This window comes from Terrapene carolina, unplaced genomic scaffold (assembly GCF_002925995.2).
Source record: "Terrapene carolina triunguis isolate 2854851 unplaced genomic scaffold, T_m_triunguis-2.0 Scaffold30, whole genome shotgun sequence".
Classification (NCBI taxonomy): Eukaryota; Metazoa; Chordata; order Testudines; family Emydidae; genus Terrapene; species Terrapene triunguis.
In genome coordinates this window covers 4,200,769-4,219,413 of record NW_020664381.1, presented here as the reverse complement: position 1 = coordinate 4,219,413, position 18,645 = coordinate 4,200,769, and the positions used below count along the sequence as shown (strand labels likewise).

At 43.3% G+C, this 18,645-nt stretch overlaps 1 protein-coding gene across 2 annotated transcripts in view; it reads left to right on the top strand.

Annotated features, from left to right (window-relative positions):
* KCNJ15 (potassium voltage-gated channel subfamily J member 15) overlaps positions 1 to 9,991 on the top strand; it is a 33,746-nt gene extending 23,755 nt beyond the window's left edge. The window contains exons 1-2 of one of the 2 annotated variants that reach the window (XM_024223520.1): positions 6,874 to 6,938; positions 8,848 to 9,991. In XM_024223520.1, coding sequence (XP_024079288.1) covers positions 6,874 to 6,938; positions 8,848 to 9,991 — 1,209 coding nt within the window. Of the gene's footprint in view, positions 1 to 6,873; positions 6,939 to 8,847 lie in introns of those variants that run through there. The other variant, XM_026650867.1, reaches the window with a different exon arrangement.
* The last annotated feature ends 8,654 nt before the right edge of the window (positions 9,992 to 18,645 follow it).

The window sequence follows — 18,645 nt, the reverse complement described above, 5'->3', positions numbered from 1 at the left end:
GATTTGGATGTTTTACTCCCTTCGCTGAGAGATGCATGTCTAAGGTTAGTCAGAGAGAGCTATTCATATCATCCATTGGATTCTATTTTATGTGCCTTAGTATCAACTGGTGGTTGGGGAGAGGCAAATGGACAGGCTATTAAATGGCTAACTTCAGGAACTGATCTATCAGCCACAGGCAGATATATTTATAGGCATGAGGGTCCAGCCCTTTTACAAATAAAAAGCAATTAATTTAAAAAAATATTGGCTCTGTTGATCACATGGGCTACCAGCCTGTCCTTCCCTGGTCCCAGCTGTAGAGGAGACTGTTACTCCAGCCTGGAGCCCAGCCAGAAGCCTAGAAGTAACAGTCGCTGGAAGTGTCCAGGGTTTCAGGTGACAAGGCTCTATTACTGGATGCTGCAGCCTGGGAAGGTGAGGAGCTCATTTTCAGGAACTGCCCACCTTTCTGATTCCATGTGTTGGAACATGGAGGAGGGTCTAGCTGGTCAACTGTCACAGAGCAGAACCTGCCACCGTGCAGCACTTGTGTAGTCCAGAGGGATGGTGGACAAAGTTGTGAGAATTTCTGAGACACTTGGATGCAGGAGGGGGCTCTGGGCTGGGGCAGGGGGTTGGGGTGCATGAGGGAGTGAGGGCTGTGGCTGGGGGTGTAGGCTCTGGGGTGGGGCCAGGGATTCATAGATTCTAGGACTGGAAGGGACCTTGAGAGGTCATCGAGTCCAGTCCCCTGCCCTCATGGCAGGTCCAAATACTGTCTAGACCATCCCCTGATAGACATTTATCTAACCTACTCTTAAATATCTCCAGAGATGGAGATTCCACAACCTCCCTAGGCAATTTATTCCAGTGTTTAACCACCCTGACAGTTAGAAACTTTTCCCTAATGTCCAACCTAAAACTCCCTTGCTGCAGTTTAAGCCCATTGCTTCTTGTTCTATCCTCAGAGGCTAAGGTGAACAAGTTTTCTCCCTCCTCCTTATGACTTATAGACTCATAGACTTAAGGTCAGAAGGGACCATTATGATCATCTAGTCTGACCTCCTGCACAATGCAGGCCACTGAATCTCACCCACCCACTCCTGTAACAAAACCCCTAACCTATGTCTGAGTTATTGAAGTCCTCAAATCGTGGTTTAAAGACCTCAAGGTGCAGAGAATCCTCCAGCAAGTGACCCATGCCCCATGCTGCAGAGGAAGGCGAAAAACCTCCAGAGCCTCTGCCAATCTTCCCTGGAGGAAAATTCCTTCCCGACCCCAAATATGGCGGTCAGTTAAACCCTGACCATGTGGGCAAGACTCACCAGCCAGCACCCAGGAAAGAATTCTCTGTAGCAACTCATATCCCACCCTTTTAGATACCTGAAAACTGCTATCATGTCCCCTCTCAGTCTTCTCTTTTCCAAACTAAACAAACCCAACTCTTCCAGTCTTCCTTTATAGGTCATGTTCTCATGACCTTTAATCATTCTTGTTGCTCTCCTCTGGACCCTCTCCAATTTCTCCACATCTTTCTTGAAATGCGGTGCCCAGAACTGGACACAATACTCCAGTTGAGGCCTAACCAGCGCAGAGTAGAGCGGAAGAATGACTTCTCGTGTCTTGCTCACAACACACCTGTTAATGCATCCCAGAATCATGTTTGCTTTTTTTGCAACAGCATCACACTGTTGACTCATATTTAGCTTGTGGTCCACTATAACCCCTAGATCCCTTTCTGCCGTACTCCTTCCTAGACAGTCTCTTCCCATTCTGTATGTGTGAAACTGATTGTTCCTTCCTAAGTGGAGCACTTTGCATTTGTCTTTGTTAAACTTCATCCTGTTTACCTCAGACCATTTCTCCAATTTGTCCAGATCATTTTGAATTATGACCCTGTCCTCCAAAGCAGTTGCAATCCCTCCCAGTTTGGTATCATCTGCAAACTTAATAAGCGTACTTTCTATGCCAATATCTAAGTCGTTGATGAAGATATTGAACAGAGCCAGTCCCAAAACAGACCCCTGCGGAACCCCACTTGTTATACTTTTCCAGCAGGATTGGGAACCATTAATAACGACTCTCTGAGTACGGTTATCCAGCCAGTTATGCATCCACCTTATAGTAGCCCCATCTAAATTGTATTTGCCTAGTTTATTGATAAGAATATCATGCGAGACCGTATCAAATGCCTTACTAAAGTCTAGGTATGCCACATCCACCGCTTCTCCCTTATCCACAAGACTCATTATCCTATCAAAGAAAGCTATCAGATTGGTTTGACATGATTTGTTCTTTATAAATCCATGCTGGCTATTCCCTATCACCTTACCACCTTCCAAGTGTTTGCAGATGATTTCCTTAATTACTTGCTCCATTATCTTCCCTGGCACAGAAGTTAAACTAACTGGTCTGTAGTTTCCTGGGTTGTTTTTATTTCCCTTTTTATAGATGGGCACTATATTTGCCCTTTTCCAGTCTTCTGGAATCTCTCCCGTCTCCCATGATTTTCCAAAGATAATAGCTAGAGGCTCAGATACCTCCTCTATCAGCTCCTTGAGTGTTCTAGGATGCATTTCATCAGGCCCTCGTGACTTGCAGGCATCTAACTTTTCTAAGTGATTTTTAACTTGTTCTTTTTTTATTTTATCTTCTAAACCTACCCCCTTCCCATTAGCATTCACTATGTTAGGCATTCCTTCAGATTTCTTGGTGAAGACTGAAACAAAGAAGTCATTAAGCATCTCTGCCATTTCCAAGTTTCCTGTTACTGTTTCTCCCTCCTCACTGAGCAGTGGGCCTACCCTGTCTTTGGTCTTCCTCTTGCTTCTAATGTATTGATAAAAAGTCTTCTTGTTTCCCTTTATTCCTTTAGCTAGTTTGAGCTCATTTTGTGCCTTTGCCTTTCTAATCTTGCCCCTGCATTCCTGTGTTGTTTGCCTATATTCATCCTTTGTAATCTGTCCTAGTTTCCATTTTTTATATGACTCCTTTTTATTTTTTAGATCATGCAAGATCTCGTGGTTAAGCCAAGGTGGTCTTTTGCCACGTTTTCTATCTTTCCTACCCAGCAGAATAGCTTGCTTTTGGGCCCTTAATAGTGTCCCTTTAAAAAACTGCCAACTCTCCTCAGTTGTTTTTCCCCTCAGTCTTGATTCCCATGGGACCTTACCTATCAGCTCTCTGAGCTTACCAAAATCCGCCTTCCTGAAATCCATTGTCTCTATTTTGCTGTACTTCCTTCTACCCTTCCTTAGAATTGCAAACTCTATGATTTCATGATCACTTTCACCCAAGCTGCCTTCTACTTTCAAATTCTCAACGAGTTCCTCCCTATTTGTTAAAATCAAGTCTAGAACAGCTTCCCCCCTAGTAGCTTTTTCAACCTTCTGAAATAAAAAGTTGTCTGCAATGCAGTCCAAGAACCTATTGGATAGTCTGTGCCCCGCTGTGTTATTTTTCCAACATATATCTGGATAGTTGAAGTCCCCCATCACCACCAAATCTTGGGCTTTGGATGATTTTGTTAGTTGTTTAAAAAAAGCCTCATCCACCTCTTCCACCTGGTTAGGTGGCCTGTAGTAGACTCCTAGCATGACATCACCCTTGTTTTTTACTCCTTTTAGGCTAACACAGAGACTCTCAACACTTCCGTCTCCTATGTCCATCTCCACCTCAGTCCAAGGAGTTTGGGGTGTGGAAGGGGACTCTGGGCTAGGGCAGGGGGTTAGGGTGCGGGGGGGTGAGGGCTCCAGCTGGGGGTGCGGGCTCTGGGATGGGTCTGGGGATGAGGGGTTTGGGGTGCAGGAGGGGGCTCCCGGTTGGGGCAGGGGGTTGGGGTGCAGGAGGGGGTGAGGGCTCCAACTGAGGGTGTAGGCTCTGGGGTGGGGCCAGGGATGAGGGATTTGAGGTGTGGAAGGGGACTCCAGGCTAGGGCAGGGGGTTAGAGTGTGTGGGGGGGTGAGGGCTCTGGCTGGGGATGGGGCCAGGGATGAGGGGTTTGGGGTGCGGGCGGGGTTATGGGGTCCTGGCATCACTTACATTGGTTCAGAGAAAAAAGTGGCCACCAGGTCCCTGCGGCCTCTAGGCACACAGGCAGCCAGACAGGTCTTTGCGGTGTCTTCGTTCCTGCAGGCGCTGCCTGCCCCCAGCTCAAATTGGTTGCGGTTCCCAGCCAATGGGAGCTGTGGAGCCGGCATTTGGGGCAGGGGCAGCACATAGAGTCTTCCAGTCCCTCTCTGACCCAGCGCCTAGGGGCCGCGGGGACCTGGCAGCCGCTTCCAGGAGCAACACAGAGCCAGAGCAGGTAGGGAGCCTGCGTTAGCCCCGGGTCCCTGCTGCGCCGCCGAACAGACTTTTCATGGCCTGGTTGGCGGTGCCAACCAGAGTCCCCAGAGTCCCTTTTCGACCGGGGTTGGCTGGATGCCAGGCAACCCTATGTGTGACCTATCAAAGATCTCAAGACGAAAAAGGTTTGTTTTCTTTTTTTCAAATGCTGGTAGCTTACAATGGCTAAAAGAGCAATGTGAGTTTTAGCCATTTATATCCAAGAGGAGAGTGGGGGAGGCTCCATTGGCAAAGCAAATCCGATGGATAAGAAAGGAGGCATTTGAGGCCATTTGACCAAATAATGCTTTTGTCTTCTTTAATTGATTTGTGTAGGCTCAAGTAGGTCCTAAAGAAGCAGCTCTAGTTGCACGGTGTGGACATTAGTGTGTATGCAAGTGGGTCTCAGCTCTTTGATAATGTGGCCCTTGGAGTCAGTGTTAACATCAAGATACTGATTGTCAGTGGTTTGGTACATAACTCTAAGCTTTCTTGATCTTGTGTGCATTCAAGTCCTTTACCAGTACGCACTCTGGTGGGGAATCTCTCTTCTGGTGGATCCAGAGTTCTTACCAGAAATCTGGAGGGGCTAACTGTTGGGCATGACAGTACAATATAAATCTCAGACTCCTCCTTCCCTTCCCTTATTATGCTACTGTTTCTTTAAGCTATCAATTAATTCTGTAGTTAGAATTGGGGTGGGGTTTGGTTTCTTTTTTAACAGGGTATTTTGGCTAAATTTTGGTAGTTTTCACTTCAGTATAAATCAACTAGTTTGCTCCCTTACAACTAGCACATGTTATTGTTATTGGGAATGTTTCTTTGAAAAATGTAAATTTGTTGTTTTAGGAATGTTTGCTGATTCAGGAAAAAATTGAAAGGAAAAGAAGTAGAATAAAAGCTGGGCAGGGAATCAAGACAGAACTAAAAAATTCCAAATGTAAGGAAGTCACCCTGTAGAAATCTTTTAAGGTGCCTGTATATAAAGATGCATAGGGAATGAGATGGAGAATATTAAGGAAAATATAATGACATTATATAACTCAATGACTTGCCCTCATTTGGGATACTGTATTGGTTACCTCATCTCAGAAAGGATATTTTCCAAATTAGAGGGGGTTCAGAGACCAGTGATGAAAACTATTCAGGGCTTGGAAAAGCTCTCATATGAAGAGAGACTGAAAAGATTGGGATTGTTAACTTTAGAGAGGATCTGACTAAGAGGGGATCAGGTAAAAGTATATGAAATAATGAATGATTTAGGGAAGGTTGATTGGCAACTTCTGTTCAGTCTTTCTCTCTAATCTCCACAAGAACAAGGGGACATTCAATGACATTGGAAAGTGGCAAATACAGAAAGGAAATACTTATCCAGGCAGCTCACCGTGAGCCTGTGGAACTCATTGCCGCAAGATATCACAGAGGCCAAGAGTTTAGCAGGTCCAAAAAGGGATTCAATATTTATCTGAGTAACAAGACTATCCTGTTAAAATAGAGAACGTTTTAAAAACCAAGAGCTTTGGAAGGGATAAAACCCTTCAAGCTTCAGGGTATAAGCCAATCTCTAACTATTTGGGTTTGGAGAAAACTTACCTTAGGTGCAGGTTATCCCATAACTGGTTACTAAAGGGTTCATTCCTCTGAAGCATCTGGCACTGGATTAGATGGGCTGCTAGTCTGATACAGTATGGCAATGCTTCTGTTCCACTATTCATGCAGCTAGGATGACACCAAACAGAGGAAGTACTTTTACAGTGAGACAAAACCAACATGAATTTCCCGTGAGAGGAAGAAATATACTAAAGGAATTCAAAATTGTGCAGGAATAGATGATGTAACAGGGAAAATGCAGGAAGTCAGAAAAAAGTCCAGGATCAGATGGGATCCATTCCAGAATACCAAAGGAAGTATCTGAAGAGCTGAGAGCCTTGAGATAATATAGAAATACAAATCAAGAGAGGAGCCTAGCAAAAACCAGAATGAAGCCATTATAATTCGTATTTAAGCTAAGGGAGATCCAGCAACCTACAGATGTGTAAGTCCCCACCACAGAAGTGGAGAAAAGGCTGGGGATGTCGGGGTTAGAATGGCAGATTGCTTGAGTAAAGGGGTGAATGGGAGGTTACTTGGAACATTCTGTAGGTCACTTACAGCTAAACTGAAATCTGATGTCTTTGGAAGAGGCAGCACATGTTGTAACTCTTCCATGCCACGAGCAACTCTGAGAAAGAATCATGCCTTAGAATCACAGTTCCTTCCCTGGCTCCTCCCTGCTCTCTTGGAGGAGACTGTTTTGCTATAGCCCATTAGGGTATGTTTACACTGGGCTCCCGGGACTTAGGCAAAGGGGCTGTTTAATTGCGGTGTAGATGCCCGAGCTCTGGGACCCTCCCACCTCACAGGCCCAGCATTCTCCATCCCCCAACAGCTCAACTCCACTAACTGGTGCACTGAGGGAAGAGGGCAGGTCCTTGGCTCTCTCCACCCACGCCTCACACAACTGTACAACTGGGAGGAGGTAGCAGCTCTGGGGAGCCTGCTCTGCCCCCTGCACACAAAGCAGCAATGCTGGTAGGCTGCACAGGGGAGTGGGGCTGGCCCTTACCCTGCTGCATGGCCTCAAAGTCCAGGTACAATTTGGCCTTTAGCGGATTAAAGCTACTTGTGGCAGAGAACTAATTGTAACCCATCACTTCTCATGAATGGAAGCAGAGACTACGGAGAAGTGAGCTTTAGAGGAGATAGGATTGATATTAGGACAGATTTTAGGCACTTTTTATATCAATATCTTATCATGGTAATGCTTGATGTGGGCAATGGAGCCTCTTGACTGTATGGCATGCATTTTTTCCTAATGAGTTTTACATTGCATGTTGCATATACTTACATAAGCTATATTTTCTCTGGCAGCACCATTTGAATTCTGGGCTTGTCTAAACAGCAGTTGCTCATATGCTGCTGTGTTTTATTTTGCTTTTTCTGCTTCCTCCTGTAGTTCTTTTTAAGATCACTTGGTCTTTTTTTTTTTTTTTTTCTGTTTATCTGGACATGCTGCACAGTGTGTGTGGTGGTTTGATTGTCACATAAAAGGTCTCCTACTGGGATCACCAGCGCAGTCCTATATTTTTTTTAATATTTTAAAACTGAGCCTAAAATAAGGAAAATGAGCTTTAACGATTAAAACAAAATCTGAATGAATTACAGTGTGACAATACAAATAAAATTGCAATTACTTTCCCCCTGAAAAACAGTAATTTGGTTATCAGTGTATTTAGTAAACAAAGCTCTCTTTTATTGACATAACAGGAAAGTTACAACACTGAACAATTATGTTGTTGTCCTGGGCAGGCACACCCCCCCACCACAAATAGGTCTTGAGTTTCCTGTGAGTTTCTTTTAAGTAGTTACAAGGGAGAACTTTTTTTTCCTGTGGTTCATAAAAAAGAAACACTTATTAAAGCTTCTTTTTAAGCAAAACAATGGAACAAACCAATGTTTGTTGTATGAACTGCCAAAAGCACAAAGGATGCACAGTGAGCTTTTTTTAGAGCAGGAAGTTTTGTTATTGGAAACTACTACTATAACATCCCCTGTCCTTGCACTACGCAACCACTGTCTTGTCCTGGAAGCTGTGTTTCTTTATTTGCCTCATCAAACTGGCACAGACAACCTTCTCCTTCACTTTGTGGGTTTTGTTCTGTCCTGAATGTACTCCCACTTAATCTCCATCTGGACTGAACTTGGTTCACAGTAAACAAACTTCTTGAGTTTTGTGCTCCATTGATTCCTGTGTTTGCACAGGTCAGGGCCTAATGCTAGAATGCTGAATTTGTGAATTGCCTCCTGTTTTCCACTGACTGTTTTGAAATTGGAGTGCTATATGTTACAAAGAGCCTTGAAGAGTTTTCAGGTGCAAATATTTCTTTCCAAAACTCTCCTTTGTGTGTTCACAGGACTATGCTGTTTCCCTGTAGTTTAGTTATATGTTTAGGGAAGAGCTAGAAATGATTGATTAAATCACTTATGGAAGTTAATTAGCCATGAACAAAATTTGTTTTGCTTATTTTGACTGTGTTGTTTTGCGAGACAAAGGTGGTCCGGCATTCTAAATCAAGCATCAAAATGTGTTTAATTTTAATGAAATCCTTCTCCTGAGTGCACGAGTGGGAATAAATGTAGTAGTTAAAACAAGTCTCTCCTGCTTTCTCGACAATATATGAGAAGAATTTTACCTCATGCCTTTTTAAAAAACACAGTACTAACATAGGATTTTAGCTTGGTCAAATTTCTTTTCCAAGATACCATAAGATAGTCCATTTCTCCTTATATGGCAGTCATGAAAGTAAAAAAAAAGTCAACTAGCTTTAATATCAGACACTATATGATGGTAGCTTTTTGTTCCAGGGGCATTCCTTTATTATACATATGTAATGCGGTCATGATTGTGTACCTTCTGTCCTTCTGTGTTTTTCAAACGATTTTTAAGGCTCATGTACTTTGACTTTGTTAAGTAACTGAATTCTTTTTTTCTCTTCTTAGAATTAAGGAACTGAAAATGGGCACCACTCAAATCAATACGTCAAGTGCCCCACTCGTTAACGGTATCATCAGCGCTGACCTCAAGACACACAGACCCCGGGTGATGTCCAAAAGTGGTCACAGCAATGTGAGGATTGACAAAGTAGATGGTATATACCTGCTTTACCTTCAAGATTTGTGGACAACGGTTATAGACATGAAATGGAGATACAAACTTACCCTGTTTGCTGCTACTTTTGTGATGACCTGGTTCCTCTTTGGAGTTATCTATTATGCCATTGCATTTCTTCATGGAGATTTAGAAAGGGATCATTTCCCCCCCAAACATATGCCTTGTGTCAAGGAAGTAAATTCACTAACTGGGGCATTTCTCTTTTCTTTGGAGTCCCAGACAACTATTGGTTATGGCTTTCGTTTCATCACAGAGGAGTGCCCTCATGCCATATTCCTCCTGGTTGCTCAGCTGGTCATCACAACCTTGATTGAAATCTTTATCACTGGTACCTTCTTGGCCAAAATTGCAAGACCCAAAAAACGGGCTGAGACTATTAAGTTCAGTCATTGTGCTGTAATTACCAAACACAACGGAGAGCTTTGCCTTGTGATCAGAGTGGCAAATATGAGGAAGAGTCTTCTGATTCAGTGTCAGCTGTCTGGGAAACTTCTTCAAACCTATGAAACCAAAGAAGGGGAGAGGATCCTGCTCAACCAAGCCAGTGTCAAATTCCATGTTGACTCCTCTTCAGAAAGTCCTTTTCTGATTTTACCTTTAACCTTTTACCATTTATTGGATGACAGTAGCCCTTTAAGAGATCTCACACCCCAAAACCTAAAAGAAAAGGATTTTGAACTGGTTGTCCTCTTGAATGCCACAGTAGAATCCACTAGTGCCGTCTGCCAAAGCAGAACTTCTTATATACCAGAGGAGATCCACTGGGGTTATGAGTTTGTGCCTGTGGTTTCTCTCTCTCGAAATGGAAAATATGTTGCTGATTTTAGTCAGTTTGAGCAAATCAGAAGAAGTGTAGACTCTACTTTTTATAGCATGGACTCTGAAAAACAGAAACTAGAAGAGAGATACAGACAGGAAGATGAAAGAGAGAGAGGACTGAGAACAATATTGTTACAGCAAAGCAATGTGTGATTGTATGTAGGGGCGGCTCCAGGCACCAGCGCAGCAAGCAGGTGCTTGGGGCGGCCAACGGAGAGGGACAGCACGTCCGGCTCTTCGGCGGCAATTTGGTGGCGGGTCCCTCTCTCATTCTCAGAGGGAAGGACCTGCAGCCAAATTGCCGCCGAAGAACAATGTGGCAGCGGTAGAGCTGCCGCCAAAGTGCCGCCGATCACGGCTTTTTTTTTTTTTCCGCCGCTTGGGTCGGCAAAAATGCTGGAGCTGGCCCTGATTGTATGAGCAAACTTTAACATTAGTAACGCCTATTTACAAACTGAAACAAAAGCATACATTATATACTGTATGGTTCTTTAAGAAAATGCAGCAGAGACCTCTTAAGCAAGTGCCTTGGTATAGAGTAAATCTGTCCTTTTGTGAAGTCAAGTTGTTAATCGAGTATTTGTTTTAATTAGGTGGGATTTCTTTGTTTATCATAATGACTTAACAGAGTTGGATTTATTTTGAGAGTCTGCCTTGTACCAGCTGTAAGATCAGACATACTACTTTCCATTTGGTAAGTGGAGTTTGATACCGTGAGAAGATTTCTTCACATAGATATTTGCCATGGTTTAATTATAACAGTGGGATCTCAAAGTTAGCACACAGTGCTTCCAGAAGGAAATAGTCTCCTATAAAATGTTTATTTTCACACCAGTGCTTTATTTTCTTTAAGTGGTCTTAACTAAGTTAATGTGAGAGATGTGTGGTTCAATCAATGCAGACATACTATAGCTGGTAAAAACAACAAGGAGTCTGGTGGCACCTTAAAGACTAACAGATTTATTTGGGCATAAGCTTTCGTGGGTAAAAACCTCACTTCTTCGGATGCATAGGAATGCATAGCTATGCATCCAAAGAAGTGAGGTTTTTACCCACGAAAGTTTATGCCCAAATAAATCTGTTAGTCTTTAAGGTGCCACCAGACTCCTTGTTGTTTTTGTAGATACAGACTAACACGGCTACCCCCTGATACTATAGCTGGTAAACACATCCTTTTATCTTGAATGAGAGAAAATGACTTGTACACTAATAGCCCCGCTGGACTTTGTTAAAAGGGTGTTCTCAGCTCCATTAGGGACCATTAGTTTCTTGAACACTCATTTGTTTTTTTACCATGTTAATGGCAGGCTTGTATACAACATCTAGGGAGGGAGCTACGGGCAGTTAACATAGAATCAAAACAGTGATTAACTAAGTTAAAACTGGCTTTGCCAAGACTTTTGTTTTCATAAAGTGTAAATCATTTCTATTAGCAGCCCAACAATACATTTCTGGAGGTTGCTTGTTTTGCCATGGGCCATATTTAATTTTTGTTAAATGAAATCTTGATGACATCTGTAGCCAATATTTACTGTTTCTGGCCACTTTAATGGACAAACATTCCTTTAATCCATTTTGGTTTTGGTCTATTAAACCATTCTATTAATAAAGGAATGTCATTTGAACGATTGCTGATTTCTTTGTGGCGCAATCAGAGGGTGTGGTAGTTAGGATATGCTTGGCATATTAATTTACATACAGCAAAAGCAAAGATTACAGATTGACTCACTTTAACTAGTCAGGGAATGGGGAGAACGCTGTGGAGCAGTGGTGAATTGGAAACATACTTTCTGCATGAAGAACAGCTATCCGATATAATTTAGAAATGAGTTTCCTTTCAGCCCCAGGTGTGCTTTTGCCAGTGGCGGTGATGAGCTCCAGAGGCCCTGATCTGGCAAACCTGGTACATAGAAAAGTCCCTGTTGACCGGAGTGTGAGCTTTGGGTGTGTCGTGTATGCAGGCTGGGCCTAGGTCTGGGAAGCGCTGGTCCTGCCATTAAGGTAAATCATTTTCGAGTTCCCTTCCAGCCCTACATTTCTATGATTTTATGCCAAGAAAACTTTTAGCTCACTTGCACATGACCAGAATTAGAGCTGTGCAAACTCTAAAGCAGGGATCTCAAACTCGAATCACCATGAGGGCCACATGAGGACTAATACATTGGCCCAAGGGCCGCATCACTGACACCTTTTCATATAAAGATACAAAAGCCTGCCCCGCCCCCACTCCACCCCTTCCATGAGGCCCCACCCCTGCCCCACCTCTTGCCACCCCTTCCCCGCCCCCATTCCAACCCCTTCCCCAAATCCCCGCCCCAGCCCCGCCTCTTCTCCGCCTCCTCCCCTGAGCATGGGGCTCCCCGCTCCTCCCCCTCCCTCCTGGAAAGCGCTAAGCGCCGGCAAACAGCTGTTTAGCGTCGGGAAGCGCCTGGAGGTAGGCAGAGGAGCGGGGACGCGGTGCGCTGGGAGGGGGGGGAAGCGGGAAGGGGGGTGGGCAGCTTGGGACCCCTGCTCTAAAGGATATGCTCTAGCTGAACTACAAGTCAGTAGGCTAGATGCAGACATCACTGGGTGCAATGCAGTGGCCTGTACTACACAGGAGGTCAGACTAGATGATTATAATAGTCCAGTCTGTCCTTAAACTCTGTTAATCTACTTGTACCAAATAATAGTAGAAAGTTAGCCCTTTCTTCTCCTGCTCATAAATTAGCTTTGAGTAGACTTTGATTTTGAAAATGTGTTAATGATTTGAAACTGTACAACCCACGAACAAATATGAAGAAATTTCAGCCTATGGGTTGTTTATGAGCTATTTGCTTCATCAATGTCTTCAACTCCTCGTTACTAGTTTTTCACGCTGTTAAGCAGCTACCTTCCGCTGCGTCCCTGGGTATCTTAGAAACAGGAAAAAAGAAATTAAAGAGATTTCAAGAGGGCCTTGAACACTTATGGTGGGATCCAAAAGGTACTTAAGTGCCTAAACCCCAGACTTAGGCACCTAAGTCTCAGGGTTAGGTGCCAAAATCCCAGTTTTCACTCCACTGTGATCCACAAAACTCCTTCCAAACCCTGAAGGTGCTAAACTCACTTGGCACCAAAGTTTTCAGGGTAGAAGTTCCTTAGGTGCCTACGTTACTGCCTCTGAGCACAAGCACCATTGCCTCACCCTAGGTGTCCCGAATCCAGATGCCTATCTCTCACCTAAGCCCCAGAGTGAATCACGAACTGAGAGAGGATAGGCATTCAGTTGCCTATCTCATGTGCAGGGCCCAATCTGAGAGGCAGCCTCTGAGCGTGTCTACTGGTCCCATTGGTCTCTCTAGCCCAATAACTATTTAATGGTTTACCTACATTGTAACAGTCGTTGGGCTAGAGAGCGAGAGAATGACTCCCTAGCCTGGTGGTTAGGGCATGCTTCTGGGACATGGGAGAACCAGAGGCCAGACCCCCTGCTCTGATCACTCTTTCATTATTTATCCCCAGTGGAACAGCTTCAACAGAAGAGACTGAAGGAGCCCCATGTCAGAATATCCCATATCTCATGCTTAGAGCACCCTCCTAAGGGGTGGGAGATCCCTGTTCAAATTGTTCCCCCTCTGGAAGAGAGGGAGGAATTGAACCTAGGTCTCCCCACATCCCATGTGAGTGCTCTAACCACTGGGTTAAAGGTTCTAACGTGGGCGGCAGCACCACCTCCTCCGCCAGCCATTTTGTGTGGAGGCAGGTGCCTAACTCATTCCTGCAAGAAATGCCTTAGCCACCTAAGCTGCCTGACCCTAAAGGCCACCCTATAGTTATTGGGTTCCTGTTTGTGAATTGCTGAGTAGAGCTAGATGCCTATCTCTGAGAGAGGAGACGGGCTTAGCACACACTCCTCTGATCGGTGTCCCATTATTACCTAGCTTAGGTGGCTCCCTGTCTAGCATTGGTGGCTTTTGTGGATTCCATTGCAAAGTGCCTGTCTCTCTCCATTCATTGTATAGGGAGCCTAGGCACCTAACTCAGCTTTGTTGTTCCTGTGATTTTTCTAGGTATCTAAAAGTTAGGCACCATGATGTTCAGTTTTGCAAAGCCTAAGTCCCTTTGTGGATCCCACCCTTAGACTATAGCACTGTGCAAATGCATTTGTACACATATTTGTGAGTAGAGTTAAGTGAATAATTGATTTTTTGGTTCAGTGTCTAAACCGAAAAATCTGAAAAAAAAATTTGGTTAGTTTCAAACAAAGTGAATTCTCACTGAAACAAAACAAAACAAAAAACACTGTGTGTGGGTTGAACAAAATATTTAGACTGTCATTTCATTTTGCAAATGTTGTTTTGAAACAAAATGGCAAAAGGGATAGTTTAAAAAAAATGAATATTTTTTCAGGGTTCGTTCAGCCAAACCTGTTCATCAAATTCAACGCAAGTAATAGTTTTAGTGCCCCTCAACATGCATTTTTTGGCAAATTTACTATTCCCTGAATTATTATTATTTTTTGCCCCGTTCTACTTGGGAGGCCTTTGCTTTCTGAAGAAATGCAAAACTTCTTGCAAAAATGGCTCTCATGTTTGTATAGACAAATAAAACGGGTCGTGAGCTCTGAAGTGAATTCATGATTTTATATTCAAACAAATCTCCACCGTTATATTTGGTAGTATTTGCCCAGCTCCAGTGAGAACACTTCCTATGACAGACTGCTCTCAATTCAAAACAGGTATGACTGTGCATCGATGGTGTCTGATCCATAATGTAAAGCAGCACAAAAGAAGATATTGTGTAGATAGTAGAACTTGCATATTCGATATTAAAATTCTGCCTGGCTGGAATATAACTATCTGTCACACTTATGTACATTATTACATGAATAATGGAACGTTATGCTCTTACTAGGCTAGTCAGCCATCAGCCTATTCTGTGAAAATATTAGATTACCAGTTCAGGGTCTTCTTAATGGAGAAGATTTCTGCTGAACATCCTGTACCTAACTGGCTTGGAAAATTTTTTGAAACATTTCCAGTGCTTTATGTAGTCTGTCAGCAGAGGCTACTCAGAATTGTCCTGTTCTGAGTCACCACATAGTAAACAGAAACAAAACTATATAATCCACAAGTAGCACAGCAACTGTATTTTGTATATACTGTATCTATTTTAATAATAAACTTTTTGATGATTATTGCACATCTCAACAGATTGCATAAGCTGTATTAAATTCATTAAATGTTACCTTCTTTGATCATCAGCCTGAACAAGATGTGATATGATGTCTGACATCATTAGAATTGATAGGCGCTAAGTGCTGTATATAGATGTAGGTATCTGCTAGAAGTTTGGAGCAGACACACCAACCTCAGATGAATATTTTCATAAATAAGATACTATGGGCCTGATTCTGTACTCCATTAAATCTACTGTCCTGTAGTGGAGACTTAGACCTGGAGCGTTAAAGGAGCGTGTATATTTTCAATATTTGTGCATAGCTTTTCTGCTACGAATTGTTAGCCTCCCATTGTTCCATTCCAAAGTCTCTCCCCCTATACTGTACATGTTACGGATCTAATTGTTTGATTTCAGATAGGGTCACAACTCACTTACTTTCCTCTGCTAAGATGATATACCCTTGAATCACTGAGAAGAGTAAGATTTCACTTAACAGTTGTGGTCAAAACAACAAAAGTTAGGAGATTATTGCTTATCCTTTCATCAAAGAAACTTGTAAAATTGTGTGCGAAAATGTACTCGTTGCAGTGCTCCAGATTAAGAAATGACTCCGAATAAATCTGAAAATCCACACCCGGGAATAATGTATGTAATGCCTGCTCAACTGCTAACCTTGCTACTTATGGCAAGAAAAGGGAGGACTATTTTCACAGAGATCCTTAACAATTCTCTGAGAATGTTGCACTAAGTAGGAGAGGTCTTTAAGTAAAGGTCTTTATGTTATCCTACACTAGGATAAATCTTGGAAGGAATAATACATATTATAGTAATGGTTTCACCTAACCAATGAAGGATGCCTGTTGTGTGCCATGAAGATATTATCATTGAGCATGAGTCTGTAGACTACTGCCTTCTTCTTGAGAAAACTGAAATGAACAATGTTCCCTGGCCTTAGCTTGCCTCACTACGAATACCCTTTGGCTAGGATCGCACTATTTGTGAAAGCCTCAATGTGTGCCCATTAGGCATTTGACTAAGAACAGACCTGAAAATTAACCATAGTTCTAAAAGAGATCCCTGCACTTTTTCCTTCTGATTTCTTCTCTGAATTCATTTGGCCTGATTTACTGTTCACAGAGTGTCCTGTGGATCAGAATAGCGGGCAGTAAATTGTGGGATTCCTGAAGGGTGAGAAGCTACACAAAAATCTCCAAGCTCCAGCCCCCAGTACATATCGTGCTATCTTTTACTTGTCAAATAATAATGCAAACTCTTAACAAAATACAGAGCAGAAGAGGAGAAGGAAAGAAACACCTTTCTCTGAGAGGAGGTCTTTAAGATATTAAGGTTAAAGTATTAAAGATTAAGATCTAGTGTTAGAGTCACAAAAGGATTTGGGCACCTAACTGCCACTTTAGGTGCCTCAATCCCAGAATCAGGCAGCTGTAGGCAACTAAACTTATTCCACGCCTAAATGTTTTCAGTACATATTCCCTAAGCACCTATGTTTCTGCCTCTGAGAGTGTGAACTACCCCGCACGCCAGTTAGCCAGATGACTAAGCCACAGAGCAATGTACAAACTGGGGGAAGATAGGTATTACTTGCTTGCATTGCCCAGTCCAGTAAGCATGCTTGGACTTCACCTTCTGCATCTGGCCCCTATAGGGCAGCTTACACAGAATAGCTGGGAGGCAAGAAGGAGTTCCCTCATACCGTTTAGCCTAATGGTTAGGGTACTCACCTGGGATGGGGGAAAACCCCAGTTCAAGTCCCCCATCTGCCTGATGAGGAGACAGGATTTAACAGGGATCTGCTACCTCTCAGGTGAGTGCCCTAACCACCGGGCTATGGAATGTTCTGAGAGGGCTCCCTCGGTCTCCCCTACTGCAGCTGTTCCACTGTGGACAAATCATGAAAGAACTATGGGGCAGGGGAAAGGAGAGTGAGCACAAGCATGGGATTGGCTCTGTCACTTGGTGGTTAGCGCGGTCACCTTGGAAGTGGAAGAACTAGGATCCAGTCCCCTACTCCAATGACTTTTTTATTTATTATCCACAGCGGAACAGCTTCAACAGGGGAGCCTGAGGGAGCCCCATTGGGCTAAAAGTTAGGAGGGAGCTGTTCCTCCTCCTTCTCAGGCCTATTGCACAAGCAGTGCAGCCCTCGCAGCTGAACCCCAAGAGAGGGTTTGCAGCTGAGAATCCCAAGCAGAGGACGGTGCCTGCCTGGATTTAGGAGCCTAATTCCCTGAGAGGGGGGCAGGTTTAGGACACATCCCCTGCCTCGGCATCTCCCATTGGCCAGTTTAACCAGGGAGCCAATTAATGTGCTGATTTTTGTGACTCATATTCTGAGATGCCTATCTCTTTTCATTCAGTGTATATGACCCCAGGCACCTATACCAGACTTGGTGAATCCCAGTGACTTTCTAGGCACCTCAATGTTGAGTGTGCTGATGCTCAGGATCGCCAGACCTACATTCCTTTGTAAATCTAGCCCTTCAAGCGAAGGCACCTATTGGCTTGCTTACCGCTACAAGTAAATCACAGAGAGACCCTAAGTTGATTGTTCCTCCTCTCCACAGCACTTGAGAGACAAAAGCAGAGCACAAAACTTGGCTAGAGCAATACAACGTTTAGAAACAATAGCCCAGCCAAAAAACAAAACAAAACCCTGAATCTGCTCACTGGTGGTTTTAAAAAGGCTCTGATCTCCAAAATGGCTCTCTTCTGAAGCGTTGATCTCTCCGTTCACTTACAGCACTGAACCCACTGACCTGGACAAATGAGCTAAATTTGAGGGGGGAGGGGAATCAAACAAAACTTGCTTCAGGTGTGATTTCCCAATTCCCTCAGTTCTAGATAACACGAGTTTCCCAGGGTTTTTCAGATTGTTGGTAATGGGTGTAGTTCCTTTTATTGAAATGTTCCTTCACAGGAAAGATGCACTAATACTGCATGATATTGTTAACAATGGTTCCTTATCACCTGCCTGTGAGGATTAATTAAATTGACATATGCTCAACATACAGAGTCAAATTTCCTGGGTGTAATGCCTCTGAAGTCAATAGGCCAGATTCTTGGGCTCACAATGGTCCTTTTGCACTGCTCTGGTGGTGCAAAGGTGTAAAGCCAACTTAACAGTCGAGCTGAGAATTTCCCTGGCGTAGATCGAAATAGCATGAAGACTATCCTGGGTCCACTGGAAAATGGGCCTCGTTTTGATTAAAAAAAAACAAAAAAAGCCTCAATGAAATCCTATGCAAAAACTGAGTCCACAATCGAGATCATAACTAAATATGAAATACACGTCAAATAGTTTTGAATTTAATAACAAATATTTTGCCTAACTCTAATTCTGTCCTATGATGATAAATTGATCGCAGATAAAGTTTTATTGAAATTCTCTCTCTTATGCCTTAAATGTAGATGTTTAGCTGGAATTTAAATTCAGGTCTTTTCAGTGTTAATATTTAGCAGATGAGTAAACAAGAGTTGCTGTAGTCTGATAGTAGCCAGAAATGAAATGCAAGTGATATTTTCAAACCTGACCATCTGCTATCAGCATCCAGTTGTCCAAGTACCATTGTGAGCCCAAGAATCTTGCCCAAGTACCCAGCTGATACCTGAATGCAGTTGCTATTTAATAACAATGCCTATTTCTT